Raw genomic sequence first — 21,710 nt, 5'->3', positions numbered from 1 at the left:
ATGTAAAAAAAATTACCCCTTGAAAGTCATAAAAAAATTACAACTTCAAAGTCATAAAATCAAAAAAAGAAAAAAAATACTAATAAATTTAAAGTGGTAAAAAAACATGAAACTAAAATCGTAAATAATTTATTTACAACTTTAGGTAAAAAATAAATAAAAATAATAAGTGATACCAAATTTGACACTTATAACTCAGAAGCTGTAACAACACTTGATGCCTATATGAAAAAAAAAAAAAAAAACTAAAACTCCCCAAAGAGAGAGGCGGTATAAATAGATAAATAATGAGAAAAATAAATTGATAAGAAAACAGTTTTATGGAGGTATCATATATATATATATACGGGTGAAATTTCATGTCCATTAATAACAGTCAATGAAAATCTCAGGACAAGTTTGATGATCATCATATATAGCTTTGGCACTACTAGGTGGGGGAACAAATGGAGGAGTGGTACACCTCAGCAACGCCCAATTCACGCCTTGAAAGAACGGGTGGTGCTTGATCGCGGAGGCCCCCATCACCGACCCCAGTCTCTTCGCCGGGTCCTTAATCAGCAGCTGCGAGATAAGCTCTTTCATGGCTGCCGAAGCCGCCGGTTCCTTCGGGAACTCGAGGGCCCGAGCCACCACGTTCGCCAGGGTTAGCTCGTGGTCCATGCCCTTGAACGGTGTCACACCATAAAACAGTTCGAACATGAATATTCCCAACGTCCACCAGTCCACGGCGCTACCGTGTCCCTCACCGGACACGATCTCCGGAGCCAAGTACTCGTGGGTCCCCACGAACGACATGGACCGGACGTTAACGGGCTCGGCCACGAAGGCGGGCCCATTAAAATGGGTTTGTTTCTTCTTTTTCTTGCGTTTTGGGTGGAAGCATGAGGCCGTGGGGGCTATGCAGTTGGGGATCATGCATGAAGAAGTGGCACGTGTGGGTTCCACGTGGGAATCGTTGCGTGGGACTGTGCGGGGAGGGTTTTGATCGGAGATGATTTGTGCCGTTGATGTGGAATCGTCGCATTTTAAGGAAAGGTCGAAGTCTGTGAGCATGATGTGGCCGTCTGATCTGATTAACACGTTTTCGGGCTTCAGGTCGCGGTAGATTACCCCCAACATGTGTAGGTATTCAAGAGCCAACAACACTTCCGATGCATAGAACCTGTAATAAACCAAAAGAAAAACTATGTCTTAAGCATCGGCAAAACCTAGCATGCCATATTTTAAGTGCAATTAAGGCTACTGTATACAAGCATTTTTGTTTGGTATGTTAAAATTTATCAAGAGATGAGACCCTAATTCAAGGCAAGAGAAGTCTCTAAACTCAAGTATTCTTGTACGGATACTCATATTTACCCCACCTCCAAAACACGACTAAGAACTTGAACAACATGCAACTTGTGAGTTATGAGAGCCTGATTTGCTCCACTATGGCTTAATTTCTTGGAGTTTATAGTAAGTATTTTAATAAAACGTTAACGTGTTTTGTCACTTCGTAATATTAACTATAATTAACATTCTTTTTGTTGAGCAAGAATGTTTGCAGAAATGACGAGACAGATGTTTTGTTTGTTTGTAAGACGAGAAATGTTTTTGCTTTAGAACTTGGCATATATGTTGTGCGACATCTATGAGACAACATCGATAATTTCCATGTAGGGAAAAAGAAAATAAGAAATGTCAACGACACGGCCATATGCATGTGTCAAAAGATGATTTAAAAAAAAGTCTTATGTTTTATGTGAGAGTGAGACGTGTGAATAATGACAAGAAAACAAAAGCGGTTAGTAAAGTGACTCTTCATGCAAAGTTAGCAACTTAGCAAGCATTTTCTCGTTTCACCTAGCTAGAAGAAAAATCTGGGGTAGTTAAACTTGAACATGTCTCTGAATGATTCAGCTTTTATTTCCATTGGTATGTGGGAGTTTTTTTATCACATAAAAGCGTGCTGAATGAAAAGGGGAAAAAATGAAAGAAACTATTTGACATGCATAGGAATCTTTTGAAGGTTCACCAAACAGACAAGCAATGACCATCAATTTTCTTTATCTGATCATAAAGCAGAAACATAACAAGCAAAAAGAAAAATAGAAAATAGAAAATAGAAAATAGAAAATAGAAAATAGAAAATACATTGCATTAGAGAAAAAAACAAACAAATTAATTATTCATTTATATTCTAGAAACAGATTTAATTTGGAAAATCGCATAATCCCGTGGTCCTGGCCTTGGTTAGGGGTTTTGAATCCCACAATAGGGACCACATTTAATTTATTATTCTTAAAAAAAATAAAATCTAGAAATCAGGCAACGAATTATGAATCAAGTTTAAAATATGTTATCTCCCTCGAGTATCTCTCTACTCCATAATCCAGAATCCATAATTCCATATATACAGAGATAACAAGAAGATTCGTCATCTGGGTAGATTGCCCCTAAAGAAAAAAGATATAAAGTATACACTTTTGCAGGTTCAAAACTCTGCGAAGTCCCCACAAATCTGTAAACTTTACATTTAAAAAAAAAATATATCCCTCTGGTAAAATTAATCTACCACCTCGAAGGGTAATCATGCACATCCTATGGGTACCACAAAGTTTATAATAGCTATCACACAAAACTTCTCACAAAAATTGAGCTACCATAGTGCGTTGTCGTTTTGACCTCAAAAGTAATTTTACGTATAATGCATAGGCACATCATCACGTGCCAGAATTATTTTTCGAAAAGTCATTATCACATCCTTAATTCTTTACTAACATACTTTAGTACTATAAGTTAAATTTCAGTACATCCTAAAAAAAAACGTCTAGTTAACTAGTGTCTTCAAGATAAAGTGAAAGAATTTAAAATAAATAAAATTCAGAAATAGAAATCACAGGAAACAACTAAACATGATTATATGTTATTGTATGGAGTATCAACAAAGCAAATGATTAAATTTTATCAGGAGAACCTAAATGACTTATTATCGGTGGAATTCTTTCTTTCTGAGACATTTTATTTTTATCGTACGGACAGAAAATCAGAATTCAGGTATCACTCTTGTCTTGTTGGTAACTAAACATGCTTTAATAACATTTTGTAATAATTTTTTTTTTATTTCTTAAGCAATGATGTGAGGAGCTGATTAGCATATGTCAGAAGAAAAAAATACTACTATACACTGAAACACGCAGCCTACACAGGATCATTCCCCGAGAAAAAAACAAAAAGAAAAGAAAGCAATGATTTGATACGAAGAAAACTAACGGCGTGCGCACCTGACGGCGGATTCGAGGAAGCGTTTGTTGGGGAAGCGCTGGCGGAGGACGTGCAGGTCACCGCCGGGGCAGAACGGCGTCAAGAAACAGAGCCACTTAGGCGCGTGGATGAAGGCGTAGAGCGTGGGCAAGAAAGGATGATCCAACATTTCCAGAATTTCCCTCTCTGTCCTCGCTCTGCCTTCCTTGTTCCTCCTCGCCAAGTCCTCCTTCTCCATCACCTTCGCCGCGAACACCGCGCCGCCGGCTCCAGCGCTTTCCTTGGGCACCGCCAAGTAGACGGCGCTCATGTCGCCGGAGCCGAGGCGGCGCGTGAAGTGGAGGTCGGAGAGGGAGAGGGGGCGTTGGAGGAAGGAGGGCGCGTGGGGCTTGGCGTTGGGGAGTGGGGTGTTGAAGTGGGAGGAGGTTGAGGTGGTGGTTGAGGAGCTGAAGCTTGTGCTGCGTTTGATTTCTGCGGTGGTGGAAGTGAAGCTGAGGCTGTGGAGGTGGTCGGTGAGGTCTTGAGACTCCATGGTTTTGGGGAATGGGGAGAAGAAGACGCAGCAGTGTGTCAGGTGCCGAGCAGTGAGCAGGGGGGTAACTGTGACTCGAGTGAATGCTCTGTGCTTTTTGGATTTTAAACCCACGCGGGTAAGTCATTTCCGGTCTTTTATTTTATTTTCTTGAACAGCAACACGCCGGTTTCTACATGAAAAGGGCACTTTTTTTTTTTTTACCTATATAAGTTATTTTTCAAAACTATTTACATGTGTGATTTTTGTCATCCCCAGTTTTTTTTGGTTTGTCAAGATACCACCTTGATTAACACATTTTTTTTTTCCATGTCCTATCCGTAAGTATTTAATGTCAGTCAAGCTAATATTAAATATATTTTATATATTTTCTTTGATTTTTTTAAATTTTTTATAATGTTTTGATTTATTTTATGTTTTCATTTTAAACTTATAAATTATCATTAATAACTATAGAAATATCATTTTTTTTATCTTATTTATTGGTTTTAGGATTTTATGAAATTTTATCATCATTTTCCTTACGAAATCATAAAAATAAGTGGCAATAATGTGATTTTTTTTCATTAGTAAATATAAAATGGTGACATAAGATTCAATTACTAGACACGTATTCAACCAACGCTAAATTTAATAAAAATGATAATATTAGATCTAGCATTAAATGAATATTTGATGTCAATTTTTTTTTTTAAAGTTTACTTGATCGAATGACACCACTTTTATTTACAAAATACCCGAAATAGGAAGAGTCAATTAAAGTAGCGTCATCTATTGTTTAGAGTACAAATGAAAAACATAATATTTCACTTGAAGTGACGCCTCCTAAATTCTAGTTGGCAAAAATCACCAATATAGCTAAATAGTTTTCTAAAACACCCTAGCAAATAGTTTTATGAAATTATCCATTTTGGTTAAAAAAAAAATAAAGTTTGAAAAGTGATGGGTTGGACTTGGGGATAAGTGAAAAATTGTGGATGCGTGCACTTGAAACTATTCTTTTTGTTTAGATCACTAGAATTATTCATTATAAACAATTATGTTTGAGGCAATAGAATCATTATGAACAATAAAATTTTTTCTTCAAGTATTTAAAACAGTTACATATTCTAGATTCAAATTTAAGATATTTAGTTAAGTTAAAATAATCTCACGTCGATTAATTCATGCACTTGGATCATTTTGGAACATACTTGTCCAATTTAAATGGAAGCAATTTTAGAATAACAATTAAGAATTCCACTTTATTAATTTTCAAACCATCCATATGAAAAATATTTCATCGAAAGACAAAATCTGCTTTAGTTTTCTATCTTCCTAAAAAAACAAGACCTTTTTTTCTCAACAATTACAAGGTTAAAATATATGTTGGCTCTCTTGTCTTTTTTTTCTTTTCAATTTATTGGCCTTCTTAGTTAAAATTATTAAGAAAACATTAGAATAAAAAAGTTATTAAAAAAATATATTCTAAAGAAATAGAAGAAAAATAAAATGAAAAAAAAATTATGAAGTTGTTTGGTTTGAAAAAAAAGAAAAGAAAGTTTTTTTTCTTTCCGGAAAAGACCATTTTATTCTTTTCATATGTAATTGTTATTTTTTAAGTTCGAACCCCAGACACTCCATAAAATCAATTATATGACTCCAATAACAAAGGAAGGCGCGCAACAACCGAATATGTTTGCACATAATTGATTATGTGGATACATATACTGTGTGTTTGGGTTATCATTTAGAAATTAATTTTGAGTTTATAATTAATTTTTAATATATTTTTATATGTCTGACTTTTTGTTAGAGAAAAATTCAGAATTAATTTTAATTTCAGAATTAATTTTGAATTTAAGTAATTTTAAATAATTTATATGTTGAATCTAAATTTTTGTACTGAATTTCTTAATTTTATAATAAAACTTCTAAACATAAATCATTTCCCTATTTAAAATCAATTTTAACCAAAATTTAAAATCAATTTTATCATGGTCCATCTAAAAACAACTATAAATTTCATTCTCACCCTGCCATATATCAAAAAACACATGTATAAATTCCATTCTCGCCCTGCCATCTATCAAACAAGAACATGCCAAGTACAAATTAGAGCAGCATAATAGCCCAAGCCTTTCTCCAAATAGATTTACTTTTGGTAACGTGGAAAAAAAAGTGACCTTTGTATTTCTTCGCTCATAAGCCTTTCTCCAAATAGATTTACTTTTGGTAAAGTGGAAAAAAAGTGACCTTTCTATTTCATCCCTCATGAGTTAAAATAAAAATGTGAGTTCCACGACCTGTACTTTTATTTCCTATTTTCTATTTCTTTTCCATTTCAACGCGGTCAAACAAAGCTTTAAATATTTTTGGTTGACCAAATTAATATTTTTTATATTTTACTGTATTAATTTAATCAATTTTGTAAAACATGTCAAATTATGAATTATGAAAGATGTCACAGTAACATTTCTTACTTCTTAATTCAATAATGGTACTTTAAGATATCAAAAAAAGTTCAGATGACAATGTATACTTTTAGCCATAATGAAATTAATTGAAAAAGGTAATGCAAAAAGTAATCACCTGATGACATTTAATTAACATTGTTCTCACTGTAGTGTTAAGGTGAGATATCTTTTATTCAATTTTTTTTTTTCTTTTTCTTGTTGTTGGATATGTCCTTTGTACACATCTTTTTTTATTTTTTGAATTTATAATAAGTTACAGAAAGAATTTGAAAAGGTCAAAATGTGCCCGAGCATAGATCAAATACCAAATAAACTATACAGGACCTTGAGCCAAAAATAAACTATAGCACACTCTTGAATTTGAATTTTCAGTAGTTACATATACAATGACGAGAGAGTCCTACTAAAGAGCATCTGGCTCGATAGAGAGAAAAAAAACTGTACGGAATAAATGGAAAGACACTGAATTACTGGGTCAAATTTTAAACATTATCTATGTTTTCAGCACAAATACGATAGAATTGTGAAGAAACAAATGGTCAATACAAAATTTTGAAAATGTTGCCGTTGCTCATTTCATATGCCTGTAAATGTTAGGTGAGCGAAGTTAAAACGTGGAGTAATTAAACTGTGCATGTAATGCAGTGTCATTCTTTCATCTCAAGGATGAAATAGCAATGAATGTATAGTATGTTCAGGTTCATTTACAAGCAGCTTATCTCAAAAACAAAATGAAAAAGAAACAAAGAATTACTATTAGCACACTTTCTAACATATTTTTTTTTAATATACTTTCTTTTTCTTTTATTAGTTAAAATTTATTAAAATTTATAAAATCATAACAAAGATTTATTGAATAAAATGAGACTTACAAAATTATATATATATTTTTAATAACTTTCAACAAATAGAAAAAAAAAGTATGTAAAAATGTTTTAGAATGTATCTCGTTAGTATTTTTCTTATTCTTCCCAAAAAGTTATGATAAATTAGGAGGTCTTTTGTAAGATATGTTTGAATTACTCCCACTAGGATATTAAATATTTTTCATTTTTTAATAAATTTTTAATGGATAAAAAAGTCAACCCCATAAATTATATATTTTGTTGAGATTATTTTTGAGAAATAATCAATCATTATTTAAAAATATTACATTAATATTTTTATAAAAAAAATTAATTAGCATATACTAACCATATAAATATTTTATACATAATCACCCAATAATATATAGTTATATATTATAAATTTATTGATTTTTAAAATAATAATTTTAAAACCATTCTTAAAATAATTTCTTATTTATGAAAAATATAATTTTTTTACACTAATAATGTATTAAAACTAAACTCTTTTATTTTTTAAAAAGTTGAGATAAATATTCTTTAGAAAATAAACGTATTATCAGTTTACCACTAGTAAAAGTGAACTGCCATATAATTATGGAGTTTGGTGTCTCTTCATTTACCTGTGGGAAAGACACAATACTTTGTGGGATCCACTTGTTATTAGAGTGTTATGCTTTTTTCTCTCCTACTATATGCTTCCGATCACTAAAGAGGATCTTAATTCACAGTTATGCATGTGCTTGGATAAAAAATAATTTTTAAAATTGTTTACTTATTAAACATCTCTCAAAAAGTTAATAAAATAAAACAAAACACTACCATCATATAAAAATAAAATACCTCAATGAAAAGAGAAAAAAAAAAAAAACCAAGAGGATAATTTTCATTGGGGGGCGTCTCAAACAAAAAATTATTGGGTGTGAAGCATGTAGTGTAGCTCCTCCAACGTCAAATTTGAGGACAGTGTCGTATCGAGTCACCACCAGTGAAGGAATAATGAGCGTCATTAATTTACGATTTTGCCACTGTTCCCAACTCCTCCTCCTCTCACCAAACCCGAAGCTCTCTTCTTCCTCGCAAACTGCAAAGTTAACTCTGAGAAAGAAAAACCCAACGACCCCTTTTGCCATTTCCTGCAAAACCCGTTTCTCTTCTTCAATTCGCGCGTCCATGGCTTCACCCTCCATCACAGACGCCGAAACAAAGCCGTTTTCTGTTCTCTTCGTGTGCCTCGGCAACATCTGCAGAAGCCCCGCTGCTGAAGGAGTCTTCACTGACTTAGTCAACAAAAGGGACCTCAATTCGAAGTTCAAAATCGACTCTGCTGGCACCATCAATTACCACGAGGTGGGTTTATCTATGAACAAACAAGCAAACACCCTTATGTCATTTCATCCAAAAGATCACTTTTTTAAAAGAAAAATTAAGATGGTTTTTTTTTAGTTTAACATTTCCACCAGTCAGAAATCTCGTTGCAATGATTCTTAAGATAGTTATTATTTTTGAGTTTAACTCACATATGCCAGTTTGTGATTAGATTTTGTGTATATATTATTTATTTAAGGACTTTTTTAGTTTAACTTATTTTTACACGGTCTATGCACAATTCTGTAAAAAGAAGAGAAATTGCTTAATCGTGAAATATTTTTCTATAAAATCATGAGGAAATTTTAAAAGAAAATGCTTTGGGGATGGAAATGAAGACTGTCTACATTACTTGGATTGAATAAGATGTAATTTGAAGGGTTTGATAGGATTTACAATGTCATCCAATCACAAGTTTATAATAAGTTTGTTGATTTTTACCATAGTTATACCTAGCATCTGCATATGAAAATTAAACTCTTTAGATTGTTTAAAAGGTTTTTTTTTTTTGGGGGGGGGGTGGGGGGTGTGATTTTCGAAGGGAAATGAAGCGGATTCGAGAATGAGGGCAGCTTCAAAAAGGCGTGGGATTCAGATAACTTCTATTTCGAGGCCAATCAAGCCCTCTGATTTCGTTGACTTTGACCTCATTCTTGCTATGGACAAACAGAACAGAGGTAAAGTTTGGTCATGTGTTATGACGTGATAAACTTTTATGTAAGTACTTATAAGAGTAGAAAATAAGAATAGAAAGTGAATTGAATTTCTTGTGTAAGCTAAAATCAATTTATGCATCTCAGCTACCGGAGAACTTAAATAAAAGCACTTATATAAAAGTTAAGTGCATAAGTTGATTTTAGTTTGTGGTTGAAGCTTAGATAATTTTATCTTGTTTTTTCTCCTGTAAGTGTATATAGAGAAATTTATCCAGGGAAGCTGGATGGGATGTTTATGGTTGACTCAGTTCCTCTTGTTTATGTGTGTTTGGTTTGCTAATGTATGTTTTTATTGTTTGCTTTAGAGGACATATTTGAGGCCTTTAATAGATGGAAAGATAGACATTCTTTACCGGATGGCGCACATAAAAAGGTTGGTGCAAGGTTTTGCTTCTCTTTGGGCTTTTGTTTTGCATACTTTTTGGTCTAACTGTGATGGTGATGATGCAGGTTAAGTTGATGTGCTCGTACTGTAAGAAGCATGATGAAAGTGAAGTTCCGGATCCTTATTATGGTGGACCACAAGGGTTTGAGAAGGTATGCTATTCATGTTAGGGTATGGGTTGGCACTTGGTGCATTTTGTAGGTTGAAGTAGAGTGTTGCTTCCTAGTGCTTTGATAGTTTTGAATGATTATGGTATTTGGTTCAACGAATTTGATTAAGTCACTCGGAAAGAAGACCAAGCATTATATGGACATGTCAAGGTGGAATTGAGGGTTGAAACCATCCCAATAGCTTAAACTGTCTAGTGAAGACGCCCCAAAACAGTTTTATACTATATGTCTAATATACCACCTTATGCTATAGCCCCCTTAGGCTTCAAGTTCAGACAGTGCCCATATCCACATACTTTGCACTGAAATTCACCTTTGTTATTGGTTAGAAAACTGGGGGTGGCAAAGATTGAACTTTATTTATACTACTTGGTCATAAAGACTCTAAATCTCTAATAACATGTGATGAATGATGAACCAACTATCCCAAAAGGTTAAGTTATCAGGTGACGACACACATATGGACATAAATTACGTATCTAACGGTAAATATTGTCATTTAAGCAGTATAAGATTGTCTGACTGAAATCAATTCTTCTTGGTTAGTGCCTTTGAAGATACACTTTCCTGTGTCGTTGAATTACATATATTCCAACACACATATTTGGCACTTAAGAAGTTGAGCTGATCTCATGCTTTACCCTTTGTTGACTCCAGTTTCTCTCAAATAAGACATGATTTAGGAGATCTTAAGAAAATGGTTTTTATTAAGATGTCCAGAAGCAGGTCTTATTTGAGAGAAACTGGAGTTAGAACAGGGTAAAGTTGGACGTCTTAAATTGAAACATTTGTATTTGCATCTTTTCAATCTTCAACCAGGATATCTCACAGTGACTTGAAAAAATTATACCTATTCAAGAAATACGATAGGGTAAGTGGTTCAGTGTTTTTATTCCCAAGGAAAATTTCAAATTTTGGTTTTTGTCCTCAGCTTTTAAAATCAATAGTTTCTCATCCCTGTACTTTTGGAAATGGCTTTCATCTCTAAAGCTAACACTGCTTCCTCCAGTTTGGGTTTTCCAAAAAATATAGTGACTGAAATTAATGCTTTAAAAGTCAGGAACAAAAACCAAAATTTGGAAAATTTTCAGGGACTAAAAACATCATCAACTCAAAGTATATATTATTAGTGATTTGGTCAGAATGTGCGTCTGGTCTCAAATTGTTGATGATGCAGGAAATCCACCTATTTTAAAAATAAAAGCACTATTGTGTTGTACAGAAGACTTCTTTTCTTTACTCTTGGTTGATCCTTTGCTTATCAATCATCTTTATGTTGGCACTAGCAGGTGTTGGATTTGCTTGAAGATGCTTGCGGATCATTACTGGAAACCATTTTGGCAGAAAACAAACATGTACAACAATCCTGATACCTTTATTAATGGCCAGAAGATCCAATCATTGGTTTTCATAGATGTCAAAGTACCTTCTTGTTTCAGTGGTTCACTACCCTGAACCACCCACGATTTATATATATGGAATTTCGAAACTTCTTGCCATACTTATCTAACAATTGGAATCATAAGTTCGAATAACGGATATTCTTAGTTACATACAACCGCTGCATCGAACCCTCCAATTCAGATTAACTTAGTTGGCAGCGTTTATCTGGCTTATCTCTCTTTTTCGTTTTGAAAAATTAATTTCGTCTCTATTTTTTCTTTTCCTATTTTGTTCAGATGAACTAAATTCCTTAACAAACCTAGATAGGAAATTTTAATGCTGAAGCAGATTATTAGTGTATGTCAGTATGGTGCTTGAATCCTATATATTCTAGTTTGTTGCAGCCAAATATAATATTTTACAAGGAATAAACTTTCTGTGCAACTATTAATATCGTCGTTAGAGAACTTTAGGAGCTGTTAAATTTTACAGAGTAACTTTTTTTTTTACACTGGAGTAACTTTTTTTTTTTCAGAATTGCAACTGTACAAATTTTACTATATATTAATTTCATAAATATAATATTCGATTTTATTTTTATTTAGCTTAAAATTTTAACTCATTTTTAATTTTGAAATAATAAAAACATAAAAAAGTAGCTTATTTTGAATGTGGAATTCTAACTGTTGCATTTCATTTCTCTTTTGCTTCATTTCATGTTAACTTGTTTCCCATGTTCAAATGTCTTCTCTATTCTTATACACCATTCTATAACCTTTTCATTTGTTGCAATTGTGTACCGTAGAATGTTGGGCTCATTTATCAGAAATAGAGCTCTTGTAGAAGACACAATTGGTTCCGTAATTTGACAAGTCGTGCAACTCTAGTGCCACTATTGTTTATGAAATGGCACCTTACTTGTAAAAAGAATGTTATGCAAGCTCTTGTTGTCAGAGTTGCTCTAACACCGTCCATTTTCATTCAAAAAAATGACAGGGAAGAAACATCATTAATAATGTAACTTTGAGCAAATATATTAGCAACTGAAAACAATAAAAATCTTATAAATATACAAGTTTCTTGGGCTAGTACTACCGCTTTGTTGATACATCTAGGTGTTTGTCTAATTAACATTTTCCTTCTCTCTTAAAACGGTCAATCCCCCGCCAAAAGGCAAACGGCAACTGCACTTCATGAAATATTCATTTGATCATTGTCATTGTCACCATCATAATATTCATCATCGCGCTGGATGTGCTTGTCTTGAGTGTGCTCTGAAAAGAGAAATATCAAAATCAATAGACTAAACTTTGGCACCAAGTTAGACGGAATAGGGAAAAAGGATTTTTTTCCAAACATTTTATACATTTTTTTCTTTGTTAAAATTTATAATTGGAGAAATATGAAGGCTGAGTAATTAAAATTGGAGATGCCAAAATCACTCAGACTAAAATATAGAGATCAAAAGTGCAATTAATATTTTTTTCTTTCTCCTTACGATCAATGCGTTCATCAGGGTTCTGCTCATCTTCATCGAATTCTGGAATGTAGAAGTCAGGAGGGACCTGTGACCCCTAAAACGTTAGTCACACCATTTGGAAAATAATGACATCACCAAAGGGCTCGGAAACCAAGTCCAAAACAATTCAACCAAAAATGGAGAGCAACTACAGACATTGAAGTATTAATTGCAAGTTGTGACATTCCAAGTTTACTAACATACATAACCTAAATAATAGATTTCAGTCTCATGTGAGAAAGAGAGCCCAAATGCCCAATTTCCATGGCCGTGGTCCTTCAGCTTAAGCAGTTTTAATGAATCAGTCTTTTTTTAAGAGGCCAAATGAATATTATATTAAAGAAAGAGCATGGTTGAACCACAAGGTGTGATCCAAACAAAGCTGTATCAGTACAAAAAGATATCAGGTGTCAAAACAGAAAAATCTACAATGCAGAACTACAACTACAGCTCTAGACTATAAAGCCAGAAATACAACCATATATCAAAATGTCCTCCACCTGATATGCATACATCCGCAGAACCCATTCAAAGCCATTCACAAGTTGATATTTAGTTCCTGAAATACCACCCAAGTTTTGAACCCTTTTCTCTCCCCAATCTAACTAGCGACTCTCACCTTAATTTAGAAGTTCTATAAGAAGGAACATTTTCCACTTCAATTGCTTAAAGATCTACCTCCAATGCAAATAATGGATGGTTAACCACATATGTAAAAGTTCATGAATACAAGAAAGTTGATGAGCTTGTAACATAATGCCTCTAAAGTCAAAACAGTTTTCACAAGAAACACTTTTATGATAAAATAATTGAGTCTGCCTACTAGATGGGATGCTTCTATTTCAAGGATGAGCTCACCTCCTGCATCTGTACGCTTGGAGCATGCTGGATGCAACGAAGATTTTCCAAGACTTGCATTTTAATGGTGCTAAGATATGATTTACTATTCAAATTTTCCTGATCAATATAAAGGAAAAAACATGAGTACAATCGATGGTATATATTATAGAGTAAGGACACCACATGCTGCAAAGTTAACATTGTAACAGTATGTATTTACTCATATTGAGTGAAATTGTAAATATTATACGACAGGCAATAATTCCAAATCACCAATCAAATTAAATTCAATAGCAGAGAAAACCACCAATAAATGAAGGAAGACAAAATTATACAAGATTATTGAGAAGATACTTACTATCGGCCCATTTGGAACCTTCAAAGAAAATTCTGGTGCAAAGTATTTAATATAATCATTTTGCGGAATCTCTGAAAGACAGAAAAAGCAGGTAAGAAATGTTTCCACTCTGCAAACAATAAGACAGAATTTAAATCTAGAGTGTTGAATTGATTCATTGGACAAGGCATGTACTTATTAATTTAGGAGCTTGCAGTGTAAATGCAAATTAAAGTTACATTTTCTATCTGGACATAAACCTCAAGCAAAAGTTTCGAACTAAGATAGAAAGCATTTGGGGGATAAATTATTTCCCACACAGATATTGCAAGACAAGATGCATCATGAAGCAATTACTACAATAATGTGTTGCAACCTCTCTATGCTCCCAAAGGAAACATATGGTATAACATATTTTTCCATCATTCCTGACTGTGGTGCACAACTAAAGAAATCCAATGATATACCACATGGGAATTCTGAGAAAGAGCCAGAACAGGGATTCGGAGCATAACAAATAACAACCTTGCCTATGTGGCAAAGAGGGTGGAAAGAAAGGAGAAACCATTTGATGTAATAAAGATAAAAAAAAAGGGAGACAAAGGTAGGGGAGAGGACATTCAATCATTGAGTGAGTTTGGGGCCTTTGGGCAGGGAGGTTTACAGAGCCTCAAAGTTCTGTAGTATTCTTTGTTTTCTTGTTTTTGGAATGAATTCTGATCTTTTTAGTTGGGATTTATCCCAATTTCTATAATATAAAACCTAGTTCAAATCACCATCACTTCACAATTCGCATGACATCACATTATTTCTGTTTTACTTTGAACCTCAAACAATAAATATTAAATCCAATTAACAAAATAAATTCTTGGTAAAACATGTCACAATTCAACACTTGATAAGAGCTAACTAAATATACCATTTGGAAGCTCTGTATCTAGAAGAACTCCTGTTTCAACAGTCCAACATCGAGCAACATTTTCTTTTGTGTATCCCCCACCTCCAGTGACCTGTGGCAGAAGTTCATTCCTGTAAATCTCAATTCTCAACCAGCAATGGCAAACATAAACTGATATAAACTCACCAGCAATGGCAAATTGAATCTCTTTACGAAGCTAACACATTCAGCATGACCTATGAAAGAAACACCAAAAAATAATTTTTCTAATCAAGCTAAACTATCCACAAATTAAACAGAGACTAACATTAAGAAGAACAAAGACAGAATGATAACATAAACAACAAGAACAATAGAGCCTTATCCCTAACATAGAATAATGATATTTTCATCAGAATAGGAAATTTACTGGGAGATAAGCACCATCAATAGAGAGATTGAAGCAACCCAAGCGATCTCCAGCAAGCGAATCTGCTCCACACTGCAGAACTATTGCACCAGGTTGATATGTTTCAACTACTTTGGAAATAATCTATAGCATAAGAATTTCAAAAAGTTCAGACAAAATACCACCAAGCAGAAATAATGTAATAAATATTAAAATGAGAAGCTTTAGAATTGTGGTTGAAGTTTGGCAAAAAAAGAAGAAAAATTGAACTTACAGTCTTGAAAAGTCGAGTGAAGCTACTGTCATCTATTCCATCCTTCAATGGGACATTTATGGCATAAAACTTTCCTTCTCTTTCTCCTATTTCCTTCAATATGGTAAAATCAGTTCAAATCATTCCAATCTATTAGTGTTTCAGACAGAATAGAGCATTCCACTTAACAAATTACAACAAGTAGAACAGTGAAATCCAGATTATATTATTGTAATTGTAATATTAAGGTTGTGATAGAAATAGGGTGATTGGCACAACTAAAACAAGAGTAGTTAGTTAACTTACTAAAAAATCAAACAGATTAAAGAAAATCACCTTAGCATCGCCAGTACCCGGGAAGAACGAATCTCCATACTTGTGAAAACTGACAGTCATCACCCTGTGATGACAAAGTTTTCCATTTAACAAAATAAACAAAAATCAAAAGCAGCATGGCATAATTGTCCTACATTCTCAAATATCAATAGCTTCACCTTCATAAATCTAACATGATATAAGAAACTGACTGACCTGTCAGTGAAGTAGAAGGCTTCTTCTACACCATCACCATGGTGCACATCTATATCAATATACAAAACACGAGCATGATATTTAAGAAGCTCCAAGATTCCTAAAACCAAGTCATTGATGTAACAAAATCCAGATGCCTCGCATTTCTTGGCATGATGTAGTCCACCGGCCCAGTTGATAGCAATATCACACAGTTGATTGTTTAATCGACGTGCAGCATCTGCAGGCGCGTGTCAATTAGCATATATATGCCAAACTAGGCATAATCGAAAAACAAAGCATAACCGCAACTCAGAGAATCACTATTAAAAACATATTATACCTATAGTTCCACCAGCATAAATCTGACAAAATTCAAATAAGTTGTCAAATACAGGGCAGTCTTCTCCAAGATTATCTGAAACAAATGATTGCGGAAATTGAAAAAACTTGTTATTAGCTAGTAGCTACACAATAAATTGATAGTATAGAAGTAAAATTATTATATAAACATTGGGGTTGGATAATGTTAATTTGAGAAGTCAAATATCAATCAGTTATAGAAGGGACCACAGGGGGTTTCTGATATTTTAATGAAAAGTAACAACATTGTAGGTAAAACATTTACATTTACTATCTTCTACAGAACTTCCCAATGCAACCCTCCCACCCCACCCCAAAAGTTTATTTTGATTAAAAGTAACATCTCAATTCTAGGGTTAAAACATTACCACCCCCCCCCCCCCCCAAATTTTTTTTTGAATGTGAAACCCTAATTTAATGACAATTACATCTAAGACAGATTATGTGATAAAACTTTAGAAGCCTAGGGAAAGTGAATCACATATCCTCAAATTTTGGCCATTGTTCCAAAACTTCGCTCTTTGCACAAAACGATATAGTTTCTCTGTGATTTTGGAAGGTTATAACAGCAGGATTCAAACCCAATCCCTTATGGAATTGTCTTGTGACAATTACCATACGGACCAAGAATGCCAGTATGACATAGTTTCTCTTTCCCTCTCTATAAGGAATATAATGCACAACAATAAATTCTTTCAATGTTTCTCATTCTAAAGCAAGACCAAAAACCCATGAAGCAATATTCTGATGGCATAGTACAAGTGTCATATACATATCCTATACCGACATGCATATGATACATATCTAGCAAGTACCCTCCTCAGTTTTTTATCTTTTAATTTTATTGTCTGATACATTTGGAACATAGCTCTAAAACAACTCTAAGTTTTCTGCAATATACTTAAAGCTATAATAAATGGGGAGCAATTATAGAGCCAAAACTTCTCCTATTGATGCTTTTTGGACATTATAACATGGATTGGGGAAAATCATGTTATTTTTGTGACATGTGCATTGGAGAAAGTGTACATTTTATTACAAGGAAAAAAATATAGGTAATCATTTTTGCGGTAATCACAAGTATTCTTTTCGTAAATTGTTAGCATCATCTACTTATGTGGGGTTTTTTTTATTCACTTATATGGTTATGTATTAATGAATTTTAAGAATATGTTTTCTTAACTTATTGTGCATTTATGTAAAATATTTTTTCTTTTAAATTCATGTCAATGTATCTAGGTTGTATCATATTTTGAATTTTAAGATCTTCCCTTATCCCTGTATCAAGATCGCATCATACCCATTACATGTTAAGTATTTGCGCTTCATAACAAAAAACTTAAAATAACATCTAAACAAGTTTAAAACTTTGAAAGGCATACATTTTGTCAGTTCATTCAAGAACAAGTGCTGAGTGTCAGGTGTAATCCTGTTCAAAAACTCAACATAATCAGCTGAATGAAACTGGGCAAGCTCAACAGGATAAGCCTTGTGTGGACGCTGGATCATACATAAAAGAGAAACATGCAGAACAATATTATGCAATCAGCCACACCAATAATCAACAATCTGGCAACAAAAAACCAAAACAGCCAACATATGTAACTGACATAAATCTCCATCTTCTTATGAAGATCGTATGAGAGAACAAGATGATGAGTCATGCAAAGCCGGTGGGGCTTCATCGGATGCTTCGCCCCAAAGTAAACACTACCGACATCACCTGCAATATGAAGATTGAAGTATTTGAATATGCAGAAAACATGCAAAAAACAAAGCCTAGCAGATATGTAAAAATATTGCAGGCTGTTAAGGGTTTAAAAAACATTAGATTGTGTTTAAGATATTGCAGGCTGTTAAGGGTTTAAAAAACATGAAATTGTGGTTAAGGGTTTAAAAAACATTAAATGGAAATTGAAAAAAAAAAGTTTTTTAAGTTCTAAAAGTATTAAACATTTAAATAATTTCTTAACAAATATCTTTGGGAACTCCATGATAAGAGCCAAGGTTTTACAACACGGTTGCAGTTACCTGCAATCCTTGATATTGCAAATAAATGCGGCAATGTGGTTGTGGAAGCCACCAAAACCTTGATATTGCAGCCACAATTGCGGTTGTAAACCACAATCTAAAACCTAGAACTCAAAAACTAATTAGCATTCAAGATTGAACATCTCTTCACGGTTCACAGAACTCGCCTGCTATTAGAGATGCTGATATTCTTACCCAACAGCACGAATATTAACAAAATGTAAAACAAAACTTCATAGTGACAGCCAAGTAATTTTCTTTTTTAAAGTGCAACAATCCATAATACTCTATGTTAAAGCTTAAAAGAACACAAAATGAAATTCTCTGAAATCCAAAACAGCTCAAATCGCAAATTTATTCCTTTATTTTACAATTTTCTTGCAACCAAACGCAGCAACAGGCATAGGAATAGGGTTAGCTAGCTAGGGTTTTGATAGTCAGGAACTAAGCTGCGAATTAGAAAATCGAGTCGAAACGAAGAGCATTGACGAACTTCAACGGTTCAATTACGCGAAATAAGAATCAGAGGAAACAGAAAAGAAAGAAGGAAGGAACGCGATTTAGGATTTTAAAGAGAGAATTGAAGAGGAAAACGCACCGTCGTAGAAGTAAGCGATTCTGTCCTTGGAGCGCATCTTTTGCAGAGAGAGCGTTGAAGAAGAGTAGTAGCTTGCGGGAATTAGCGAAAGGAGAATATGGCTAGTGATATCAATGGTGTGAGCTTAACCTGCACTGCAGTGCCATGTCGCGCTTGCTACCAGCCTAATCACTCTATGTGCTCCTTCGGTTTTCTCTTTGAATCTTTCCTAATTTTATTTTTTATATGTAAGAATCAAAACAAGTGTCAGAAAAATTACCTCGGGCTAATTACCGGGTTCCTTGAAGATACGAGTGAAAGAAACTCTCCATGGAGAGTATCTTGTGGCGGGACGGGTCGGGTTCCTTAAGAAGAACATCTTATATAAAAAACATGTGTTTAATAATAAATTATTATTATTATCCAACATCAACCATCCATGTAAAAAAAATAATAGAAAAAAAAACAAACAACACATCTCATATCAGAATGAGAGAAAAAATTAAGAACCAATAACAACACAGAACCAAAATTTAATTTGGATTCACAACGACATAAGACAATTTCATCCCAAATACAAACTAACAAAACAAAATCATCTCAAATTTAAAATACAAACCAACATTACAAACCAGATTCACCAAATTAAGGGGCGACAATGGTGGTTGCGCAAGAGAGGGGTCACAAAGGTGGCTTGAGGGTCGACGGTGGTTGTGCGAGGGAAGGGCGCGATGGTGTTACATGGCGCGATGGAAAAAAGAAGAGAAAGAGAATGAGAAAAGTGAGAAGTGGGAGAGATCCGACAGAGAAAAGAAAAGAAAAAGGTGTGTGGAGTGATGAAGAAAAGAAGAGAAAGAGAATGAGAGAAGTGAGAAGTTGGGGAGATTCGACATAGAAAAGAAAAGAAATAGGGGTGTGGAGAAGTGGTGAGGGAAAGAGGGATTCTAAACATGGGGAAGGCTCTAGAAGTGTGTGGAGAAGTTGTGTATCAAGAAGGTTGGGAAAAAAACATAATTGAAAATTTGATGTATCGGAAAGTGGAGAATTGGAACATTGAAGAATATTACCGTTGAAGAAAAAAAAAAGAAATGAGTTGGGGGATGTAATTATCGTCGAGAATATTACCATTGTGGATACATTTTTTTTTACCGTTAGGGACATTGTTCACTATAAACTTGGGTTAGTGTGATGGAGTTTTGTATACAATATTTGTACTCCTAATTTTTTACTTGTTCATATCAAGTCTCAATCTTTTTTATGCTCTCTAAAATGGATCTCAATCAATATAATTATCAATGTTACTATAGTTATTTGCAAAATCAATCACCCCTACCATTGAAAATTTTCAAAATCCACCACAATATGTTATGTATCCACCACTATCCCATACCAATAAAAATTCTCAAAATCTAGCACAATATGTTATGTATCCACCACCCCCACACATGTGATATATGCATCATTCATCCAATGTAGAGCCATCTACCAGCGGTAGTTCTCAAAATCCACAATTTTGTAGTCAACCATCACCCTCCACCAACCCAAACACGTGTTATAGGCCTTCTTTATCCAATATTGAACCCCCTAGCAATGAAGTTGAATCACCAATAGGTGTAGACAATATTCAACTAGACGAGGGAGATCAAAATTCTAGTGGAAAAAAAACTCGTACAACATTCCCAATGATAGAAGGTGTGATTCTCGTTCGATCGTGGCTCAATGTATCAAAGGATTTAATTATAGAAGTTGACCAAACATCAAAGCAATATTGAGCAAGGATAAAAAAATGCGTACAAAAATGATGATGTGCGTCAAAGTGGACAATTTTGTGAAAGAAGCTGGACTCAATTGAAATCTCGGTGGAACAAGATTCACCCTCAAGTTCAAAAGTTTAGCAGGTGCTACAAACAAGCAGATAAACATATGAGAAGTGGAACTTCAGAGAATGATGTTTTGGCTTATGCTCATGTGATTTACTCACAGGATACAAGTAAAAAAATATTGAGGTTGAACATGTTTGGTTGTTGTTGAAAGATCAACCAAAATTTGATGCAGAATTTATGTCAAAGTGTTCAAAAAGAACAAAGGTTTCTACTAGTGGAAATTACTTATCATCTTCTAACCCAGAGACACCCATTGAAGTCGAAGAATATGATACGTCATCACTAATGTCTTGACTAATTGGACAAAAGTAACAAAAAGGAATAACAAAGGAAAAAAAGCTTCCAACATTCTCGATTTATCTTGCATAGAAAGTGTAATGAAGGACAAAAATGTAAACACATTAAAACTTATTCAGTTAAAGGAGGTCCAGGAAAGGCGTATGCAAGAACAGGAACAACGTATGAAGTATGAAATCCTCATGAAAGATACATCCAACATGTATGAACAACAACGTCAAGACCACAAAAAGTATTGTGACCATATTAGGAAAAAACTAGGATATTAAATGTTTAGTTCTTATATACAAATGTTATGCTAATGTTATGTTTGATATTTAATTTTAGTAGTGTAGGTCATTGTTGTATCTTAAACTTAGATTTTTGTGTTGTAAAACTAGTCATTATAAAACTAGTTGTTGGAAAACTAATTGTTATGAATGAAGCTATATAAATGGTCAATGTTTCATCATTCTCACATGTTCTCGTACAAAATACACAATATTTCTGTCTGATTTCAAATACTTCAGTTACCATTTAATGAATCCAAACAAACATCGATTTAGATGAAATTTTGGATCAAATGATAGACTAGGAATTGGAAGACAACACTGATGAATAAATCATTAGGTTGATACTTGAGAGCCAACAACAACTACATGGCAACACCACTAGGCATAGGCAAAGAAGAAGAGTGGTACATTAGAATCGTGAAGAAGGTCATGGTCGATTGT

General features: G+C 33.8%; 3 protein-coding genes across 4 annotated transcripts; 1 reads left to right on the top strand and 2 right to left on the bottom strand.

The window, feature by feature from the left end:
• Nucleotides 1–328: 328 nt before the first annotated feature.
• LOC114379616 (serine/threonine-protein kinase D6PKL2-like) lies at nt 329–4,033 on the bottom strand. The gene is made up of 2 exons (XM_028338302.1): nt 3,267–4,033; nt 329–1,165 (listed from the first exon to the last, which is right to left on the bottom strand). Exons 1-2 carry the CDS (start codon nt 3,776–3,778, stop codon nt 367–369), a joined length of 1,311 nt encoding a protein of 436 aa, XP_028194103.1. The 5' UTR covers nt 3,779–4,033; the 3' UTR covers nt 329–366.
• Nucleotides 4,034–7,922: 3,889 nt separating this feature from the next.
• Nucleotides 7,923–11,340, top strand: LOC114377906 (putative low molecular weight protein-tyrosine-phosphatase slr0328; the record flags this gene model as incomplete). The annotated part of the gene is made up of 5 exons (XM_028336379.1): nt 7,923–8,429; nt 8,989–9,124; nt 9,469–9,536; nt 9,614–9,700; nt 11,008–11,340. Coding segments are annotated over 5 exons (879 nt in total), but the record flags the coding sequence as incomplete, so codon positions are not given.
• A 679-nt stretch (nt 11,341–12,019) lies between these two features.
• LOC114380489 (histone deacetylase 9) lies at nt 12,020–19,171 on the bottom strand. Of its 2 annotated transcripts, XM_028339571.1 has the most exons (14): nt 18,839–19,169; nt 17,820–17,932; nt 17,592–17,709; nt 16,190–16,264; nt 15,868–16,087; nt 15,673–15,736; nt 15,358–15,450; nt 15,119–15,227; nt 14,882–14,931; nt 14,717–14,807; nt 13,819–13,889; nt 13,479–13,577; nt 12,600–12,666; nt 12,020–12,375 (listed from the first exon to the last, which is right to left on the bottom strand). In XM_028339571.1, exons 1-14 carry the CDS (start codon nt 18,873–18,875, stop codon nt 12,293–12,295), a joined length of 1,290 nt encoding a protein of 429 aa, XP_028195372.1. In that variant the 5' UTR covers nt 18,876–19,169; the 3' UTR covers nt 12,020–12,292. The 2 variants fall into 2 exon arrangements, with proteins under 2 accessions (XP_028195372.1, XP_028195373.1); XM_028339572.1 differs by lacking the exons at nt 17,592–17,709; nt 17,820–17,932 and having other exon boundaries at nt 12,111–12,375; nt 18,839–19,171.
• Between the last annotated feature and the right edge of the window lie 2,539 nt (nt 19,172–21,710).

Source organism: Glycine soja, chromosome 12, assembly GCF_004193775.1.
Source record: "Glycine soja cultivar W05 chromosome 12, ASM419377v2, whole genome shotgun sequence".
NCBI lineage: Eukaryota > Viridiplantae > Streptophyta > Magnoliopsida > Fabales > Fabaceae > Glycine > Glycine soja.
This window is presented reverse-complemented; position numbering and strand designations above follow the sequence as displayed.

What these genes read in the sequence shown, in the direction of transcription:
- LOC114379616 (XM_028338302.1), bottom strand. Translation starts at nt 3,778, where the DNA reads ATGGAGTCTCAAGACCTCACCGACCACCTCCACAGCCTCAGCTTCACT. An exon ending in TTCCTCGAATCCGCCGTCAG is followed by an intron (nt 1,166 to 3,266) that starts GTGCGCACGCCG and finishes GGTTTATTACAG; the next exon opens with GTTCTATGCATCGGAAGTGT.
- LOC114380489 (XM_028339571.1), bottom strand. Translation starts at nt 18,875, where the DNA reads ATGCGCTCCAAGGACAGAATCGCTTACTTCTACGACG. An exon ending in CTTGAATGAACTGACAAAAT is followed by an intron (nt 16,265 to 17,591) that starts GTATGCCTTTCA and finishes CATTTGTTTCAG; the next exon opens with ATAATCTTGGAGAAGACTGC. An exon ending in TTATGCTGGTGGAACTATAG is followed by an intron (nt 16,088 to 16,189) that starts GTATAATATGTT and finishes ACGCGCCTGCAG; the next exon opens with ATGCTGCACGTCGATTAAAC.